Genomic DNA, 8363 nt, shown 5'->3' on the forward strand with positions numbered 1-8363 from the left:
CCCCCCCCTTTCTCTGTCCCGCCTGGCATAAACATGGACCGGTCCAGCCGGCCTCTCCTGGGCCGGCGGCACATCAATACTCCCCTCCCAATGACTCACCTTGTCCTCAAGGTGGAAGGAAGGAAATTGATTTATCATTCTATCCATTGGTTCCCACGTGGCGTCGAAATCCGTGAGGCCTCTCCATTTAATCAGTACTTCTTTGTTGCCCTTTTTGTTTGATCGGACTCCTGCCAGCTCTAGTGGTTCTAAAACCACCTCTAAGTCCTCCGTCATGTTGTCTGGAAGTTCTTCACTTGTGGCATGTTCCCCTATGGCCCTTCTCAGCTGAGACACATGGAACACTGGATGTATAGTAGCCGATGGGGGTAACTTCAGTCGGTACGCCAACGCACCAATCCTATTCAACACCTCATATGGCCCAAAGTACCTGGGTGCTAATTTCTGATTCCTTCTTCTTGCCATTGTCTGCTGCCGGTATGGTCGTAGTTTCAGGAACACCTTCTCCCCAACTTCAAACTACATGTCTCTCCTGTGTGAATCCGCCTGTTTTTCATGATCTGTTGGGCTCTCATCAAATGTTTCTTCAAATCTTCCAGTACCATGTCTCTTTCTTCCAAATACTGCTCAACTGACGACACGGGTGTACTACCTCTCCCACAGTGCACTATGTGTGGAGGGTCCCTTCCATACAACACTTTAAATGGGGTCATCTGGGAGGCAGAATGGTACGAGGTATTGTACCAATATTCAGCCCAAGGCAGCCACTTTGCCCACATTCGCGGGGTCTCCGACACAAAACACCTCAAATAGGTCTCCACATTTCGGTTCACCACCTCCGTCTGCCCGTCTGTCTGTGGATGGTAGGCAGTGCTTCTTTTTAGGATAGTGCCCTGCAATCGGAACAGCTCCTTCCAAAACTGACTAAGGAATACCTTGTCTCGATCCGTCACTATCGATTAAGGAACCCCATGCAGCCAAACAACCTCCCTGATAAATGTTGCTGCCACTGACACTGCGGTGTAGGGATGTCGTAAGAGGATGAAGTGTGCATACTTACTAAGTCTGTCCACCACCACCATGATGACAATGTATCCTTCTGACCGTGGTAATCCGTCGATGAAGTCCATGGACACTTCCTCCCAAACTTTGTTTGGAAGTGCCAATGGTTATAGAAGCCCTCCTGGAACCATGGCCAGGTATTTGTTCCTATGGCACACTTCACACCTCGCTACCAGCTCCTACACATCTTTATGCATCCCCTTCCAATAGAGTTCTGTTGCTAGCCTCTTGTGTGTCTTCTGAACTCCTGAATGGCCTCCAATTGCGCTACCGTGGAACTCCTGCAACAAGTGGGGGATGTGAATGGAGGTTCGTGGCATAACAAACCTCCCCTGATACAATAGTCTCTCCCCCTCAAGGCAGTAACCCGGATGGCTACTCTTATCCTTCCTTAGATCCTCCCCGATCTTTCCCAATTCCTCATCTAACATGCTTTCTTCCTTGATGGCCCCCTAGTCGACCATCAAGGGTACAGACAGAGCTAACTCCTGGAGTTCCCCCACACATCTGGATAGAGCGTCCGCTGCTTTGTTTTCCAAACTCGACCTGTACTGGATCTCAAAGTCGTAACCCAAGAGTTTGGATAGCCACCACTGGTGCTCCTTAGTCACCATCATTTGATCCAAGAGGTACTTCAGGCTCCTCTGATCAGTCCGGACAATGAAGTGTCGACCCAACAGATAGGGGCGCCACTTCTGAATGGCCAACACAATTGTCATCAACTCCCTCTCGTATACTGACTTTAGTCTTGCCCTGGTGGATAGCACTTGGCTGAAGTATGCTACTGGCCTGTGGTTCTGCATCAACACTGCTCCCAACCTATATCCTGAAGCATCGGTCTACAACAAAGGCTTGGCTGAAATCTGGAAGGGCTAGCACTGGAACAGTGGTCATGGCTTCCTTCAACCTCTCGAAGGCCCGGGTCGCTGCCTCACCCCAAGAAAAGCTGTCTTTCTCCAGCTGTTCAGTCAAAGGCCCTGCAATGGTACCATACTCCTTCACGAACTTCCTATAATAGCCAATCAATCCTAGGAATCCCCTCAACTCCTTCATGTTCCTAGGTAGTGGCCATTTCTGCATTGCCTCAATCTTGGTTTGATCCGCCGCCACTCCCTCTTAAGATACTACATGTCCCAAGTATTCCACACTGGGCTGAGCAAAACTACATTTCTTAAGGTTGGCTCTCAGTTGGTGCTCCTGCAGTACCTCTAAGACCATCCTCAATTTCTCCAAGTGCTCTTCCCCAGTCTTGTTATATACCAGAATATCATCAAAGAAAACCAGGACACATTGTCTGAGGTACTGACTGAATACCATGTTCATCAAGGACTAAAACGTAGCATGAGCGTTAGTCAAACCAAAAAGCATTACCAGAAATTCATAATGCCCTTCATGTGTCCTGAATGCTGTCTTTGGAACATCTGCCTCCCTCATTTTGATCTGGTGGTATCCTGATTTTAAATCCAGCTTAGAAAACATCACTCCACCATGTAGCTCGTCTAACAGCTCATCAATCACCGGAATTGGGAACTTGTCTGGTACAGTGCCTTTATTCAGAGCCCTGTAATCCACACAAAATCTCTAACTCTCATCCTTCTTCTTGACCAGAAGGACTGGACTAGGAAAAGGGTTGTTGTTAGGTCTGATGATCCCCGCCTCCAGCATTTCCCGGATCAGCTTCTCAATCTCATCTTTCTGAATCTGTGGGTAGCGATAAGGACGGACGCTGATCGGGGTCTCCCCTTCTTTCAAAGTAATGGCATGCTTCAACTCTCTCTGAGGAGGTAAACCCTGTGGAGGTTGAAAGACCTCACTGAACCGGTGTATGAGCAGCTGCACTGTAGAGGGAATATTGCCTTCCTCCTCCAATCTGACCCCTTCCAGGCGGTGCAACTCTACTAAGTAGCCTCCCCCCTCCTCCTGAATGGTTCTGATGAGGGATTTGAGAGAAACCCCTGCCTTGGTCAGCCTGGCATCACCCTGTTGCCCCCAACCACCAACTCCATCCTCAGTGTACCCGAATTGATTTTGGTCTCCCCCAACGTCTGCAACCACTTCATCCCAAGGTTGACGTCAGTGCTTTCCAATTCCAAGGTAAGGAAGTCTTCCTTCACCTGGATCCCCTGAATCTTCAAAAACACCCATCTACAAATTCCTCTGCCCATTTCTACCAAACACGTGTCCATCATCACCCCATAACCTCCTGTATCCACCAACTCCATTCCCAACCGCTCAACGATCTGGTTGGAGATGAAATTGTGGGTTGCCCCACTATCAATCAGCACCACCACCTCACGGTCAGCTATCTCTCCTTTCACTTTCATAGTGTGACTCGGGGTGAATCCCACTACGGAGTTCAGAGAGACTTCTGCCACATCCAGGTGCAGCTTCTCCTCCTCCTCCTCCTCAGTTCTGCTCCCACCTCCCTCCTCATCTTCCTCATCTTCACAGACAAGGAGAACCTGAAAAGTTCGGTCCTTGCACCTGTGCCTCGATATGTACTTCTTATCACATCTGAAGCACAACCCCTTTGCTCTCTTATCCTGCAATTCTTTTTCTGTCAACTTTTTGAACTGTCCCACATTTCCCCCTCTAGTCTTCTCCTTGGGTGCTTCCTTCTGTCCCCCTGGTGCTCCCCCTTTTGATGGTAAGAAGGTAGTAGTCATCTTGTAGGATCCCCCAGAATAGTTCCCTCGAGCTCCTCTTTCTGATCTCTTTTGATCTTCCACCAACTGCGCCAGCTCCATAGCCTTTCCCAGGTTCCTCGGCTCCAGCACCCAGATTGTTGTTCGTATCTCTGGTTTCAGCCCCTTCATGAAGTTCCCTTCCAAGGCTGACTCTAAAATGTGATCCAATCTGCTAACCAAGTACTCAAACCGGTCCCGATAATCTGCCACAGTCCCCTCCTGAGTCAAGGCAAAGAATTGCTCATAGAAGTCTCCTCCCCCATCGGCTCGGAAATGCTCTAATAAGCAATCTTTGAACTCTCTCCAGCTCCGGATGGGCTCCCTCTTGTCACGCCACTGATACCATGCCAAAGCTTTTCCTTCCAGACACAAACTCGCCGCTGTCAACTTTTCATCCTCTGTCAACCCGTTGACAGCAAAGTAACGCTCCATTTTGTAGATCCAGCCATGGCCGTCTTCACCCTCAAAGACAGGCATCTTCAGCTTCCTCACCCATGGGTCTCTCCCGTATCCCCTGAATCCTCCATACCCTCCCATTCCTCATAGATGAGGTGCTCCCCAACTATCCCGATCTTCCCTCCGGCGATTATAACTTAACCCTTCGTCATATTCTCCTCTTCTCCCTTCAAAATCAGCCCCTCGCCGATGGAATTCCTCCCTTCTTCCGATGAAATCAGCACCCCTCCGATCATTCCCCAAGCTCATCTCTTCTCTAGAAAGTGGCTCTAGAGGCGGCATGTTGTCCTCCCCCCTCAATGACCTCCACTTCCGGATTTCTCCTCCCCCTAAAAGGGTTTGGATTTCCTCCTCCGACGTGGCCTCCAGTAGTCTCTCTTACTTTCGACGTCGTCGGATTTGTTTTTATCTCCAGTAACTTTTTAAGCATTTCTTCCATGACAGTGAACTTCCCCTCCAACTTTTCATTGTTGGTGGTGATTTGATTTTGAAAATCAAAAAATATTTCCTCCAAATCGGATTTCAATTGTCCGACTTCGACTTCCAAGACTTCTACCTTCTTCCCGATTATTGTTCTTCCCAAGACTCACAACGATTCTTCCGGAAATGAAAAATCCGCTGAAATCACAGGAATTCAGACACCAACGGTCCCAAAAAAGAGGCTCTGATACCAATTTGATGGGAAATACTTGATTTCAAGTAGTTCCTAGCCAAATCTAAAATATAACAAGGAGAAAACTGCTGTTTTCAGCAGTGGACAGCAGTTTTGCACAAGAAAACAGTGAGAAATCGTGGAAAAACTGAGAGAAAACTCAAACAAGAGCTTGTATTTTACTAGTAGGCAAATAAAATAGCAAATATACAATTTGTTTTTCAATCCGAGAGGAAGAACAACTCTTCAATCTCCGGCAACGCCAAGAGCCCAAAGCAAGAAACCCTAGATCTCAAATTGTCATTCAAATTCAAGATGAGAAACAATTCCCCCACCCCCCCAATCTCCTAATTAAACACAAAGGACAACTAAAAACTTCCTAAAACAGTCCCCCACATTCAAATTTTCCCTCCTAAGATGAATTAAGCCAAGCCTGGCCCACCTCTCGATCCCCCCCCCCCTCTCTATTCCGCCTTGAATAAACATGGCCCTTTCTCTATTCCGCCTGGCATTAACATGGACCGGTCCAGGCTGGACCAATCCAACCGACCCCTCCTGGTCCGGCGGCACATCATCTTCCAACTTCCAAGTGAACATAAGTCTGACTGTCGTTCTAGTACAATGTGTATTAGGAAAAAAACAATTAGAAAAAGAAACATGTAGCTAAAAAGGTTATATTGCTTTCAAGCAATTGTAATGTGATATTCGTAGTTTTTTTTTATTCTCTTATTTTCTTCTATGTTTCTTTTTTCACAAGAAAAGCAAAATAAAGTTACTAATTACTGTTTAAACCAGGCTAAACACGGGATTATTACCGAGGTTCTCAAAATTAAATTTTTCCATCAACCTAGTTTTGGGTTCTGCATTGCAACCTTGTATTTGTGCCTTCGGTTTGTTGATTACGAAAGACTAATAAAATGTGCCAAGTTGCACATCATAATCGAGCTTACAGACATTAACAGAAGAATTGTTATATGCTGCCAACTACTCTTTCGGGTGTTACTTGCTTAAGCATCTTACATTATGAAAGAAAAAATATTCTGAAACGCCTCATATTATATTAAAGTAACCACATATGTATCAAAGTTCACAAGCTGCAGACATCCTCAGATTGCTTGATCAGGTCAATCAAAAAACAAGAGTTTCGAGATTTTAGTTAACCCTGAAAGGGCTTAAAACTTCATTGCAATTTGTTTTTTTTTTCCCCCTTTTTTTTTCTTTTTTTTTTTTTTTTTTTTTTTTGACATTGCAAAACTTTGAAGATTAATGAAACAGGGTACAAAAGCGTATGTGAATATCCAGCATAACTCCTTCCATTACTATATGCCATAGGCGATTTAGGTTTCATATATACAAGCAGGCTGAAAGTAAATATCAGTGAGCTTTCCTTTTACTTGAAGAGGAAAAATTCCATGCCTAAGAAAAAGAATAATAATTAAAAGAAAAAATCAATAATATCAGAATACTAACCATAGATTCCTCATCACCCTCACCAAACCGTAGAGCAAGATCACAAAGAGCTTGGGTCGTAGATTCAACAGTCATTGGCTCACTATATGAAAACCTGTGATTCTACCAAAAACAACACAAAAAATAGATAATAAGACAGTCCATTAATACTTTCTTTTAGAGCCAAACTCTGAAATTGTACCTGTGTTTCAACACGTGCATGTTCAACCAGTGTGCGAGCATCAGCTATCAAACCACTCATAGCACATCCTATATGCTCATCAATCTCCATGATTTTTTCCACGCTGCTTGGTTCCTGAGAATAATTGAGTGTTCCATCAGGATTCCCAACTAGATCAAACAATACATGTAGCAAAAGAAGCAACAGCATACAGAGTAGAAGAAAATTTTACAAGGTGAAGGACTGATCAAATTTGTAGAGTGATCATAAAAAAAGCATTAAAATCCTGCAACAATTAATAGTTCTCGCCATATAAGGCCAAACTATCAAATGAATAAATTTGGAAATACTTCTACTTAGAAAGTTGCATCAATAGCTATCCAATGAAACAGCATAAGACTGATAGTACAAAACTATGTTAGAACTTAGAGGTTTGTTTTTGGGAATGTTTGGAAGTTCCTAAACCATAAACGTCTTGTTTACTTATAACAGTAACCATGTAACAAACAGTGAAAGGTGGACACCAGTGATGGGGCAAAGAGAATTTCCTGATAAATTTAGCTGCAAATTTGCAGATTTCTAAACCGAAAGCGAACAGATCCTAGAAAATATAGTACATGCTCATAGATTATCAAACAACCAGTAATGTCAGCTATAAACAAAAATAATATTGTATCTAGTGATTACTTTCAAGATGCCGATCATTTAAGTGCAAAACAAACAAAATGTTCTCCAACAGAAGGATGTAGACTTAGACATTCACCAGTAAGAGAATCAAAATTAGAAATATTCATTTACGAAACTAGTTCAAACCAAATCATTAAATCACTCAATACCAGCAGCGGGGAAGTCACGCGTTTCTCAACCGCCAACACGACACCTCCCTTGGTCTTTATCCCGATCGCCGTGGAACCAAGCTGCAATATCACATACCTCAAAGATTTACAGCCCGAAGCCTTCAAGCTCTATATATCACATTGAAATCTTAAAATCTACTACCTTTATAGCCTCGATAGCGTACTCCACCTGAAACAATCTCCCTTCTGGGGAGAAGGTGTTGACTCCTCGATCATACTCAGTCCTTCAAGCCACATAAGATTGCCAGGAAAATGAATTACATAATCACAATGAGTTAAAATATAAACCCTAAATTCCAAACGAAGTATGCGCTCACCTCGTGAGGAACATCTTCTAATCCTTGAGGAGCACTCTAGTTCGCCAAAGGAAAAACCCTAAGCCAAAATGAGTTCCAGGAACGAAGGAAGCGGAGATATGTCGCGACTGGAAGGCAAAGTGGGGTATGCTTTGCTTGGCCCATTCATCGGATTTGATGAATTTCTTGCGTAATAATTTTATCCTTTTTTTATCTGCGTGTATATATTGGTCAATTTTATTGTAAAATTAGATATACTGTTCTAAAATTAAAAAAAAATAAAAAAAAAATATTTATAACTACTATCTATTATTTTAAAATACATCTTATAAATATGTAGATGAAATAATTATAATTAAAATAAATTTACATGAAAAATCCTATAAAAAGGAAAAATTATAGGATCACGCCCAGTTGAAACGATTTCACTAGTGTCTGAGTAGATTACAAGAGACTGATTCGTCTTCAAAATTGATAATGATCAAATTACAAGTCAATTATAGGGTTCAAATCTAATAACTAACGGAGATCAAATGAAGGTCAACCGATGTTCGATTAGGCTAAAATCAAGTATCAGTTGGCGGTCGGGCGAAAATCCGGCGATAGCCAGTAGTCTAGCGGAAATCTAGCGACAGTCGGAGGCCGGGGCAGAAGTCCTACGTCACTTGGTGGCCGGGCAGAAGTCTGCCGTCAGTCGGTGGCAGGGAGGAAGTCTGGTGGTGA

The 8363-nt window shown here is 43.8% G+C and overlaps 1 protein-coding gene across 1 annotated transcript in view; it reads right to left on the reverse strand.

Moving 5' to 3' along the window:
• Nucleotides 1-7820, reverse strand: part of LOC110101825 (proteasome subunit alpha type-5) — a 34565-nt gene extending 26745 nt beyond the window's left edge. Inside the window, exons 1-5 of the mRNA XM_020829888.2 lie at nt 7662-7820; nt 7487-7568; nt 7324-7404; nt 6509-6622; nt 6328-6429 (exon numbers count right to left, since the gene is read on the reverse strand). Coding sequence (XP_020685547.1) covers nt 6328-6429; nt 6509-6622; nt 7324-7404; nt 7487-7568; nt 7662-7675 — 393 coding nt within the window. The 5' untranslated portion in view covers nt 7676-7820. The remainder of the gene's footprint in view (nt 1-6327; nt 6430-6508; nt 6623-7323; nt 7405-7486; nt 7569-7661) is intronic.
• Between the last annotated feature and the right edge of the window lie 543 nt (nt 7821-8363).

This window comes from Dendrobium catenatum, unplaced genomic scaffold, assembly GCF_001605985.2.
Source record: "Dendrobium catenatum unplaced genomic scaffold, ASM160598v2 fragScaff_scaffold_1226, whole genome shotgun sequence".
Lineage (NCBI taxonomy): Eukaryota > Viridiplantae > Streptophyta > Magnoliopsida > Asparagales > Orchidaceae > Dendrobium > Dendrobium catenatum.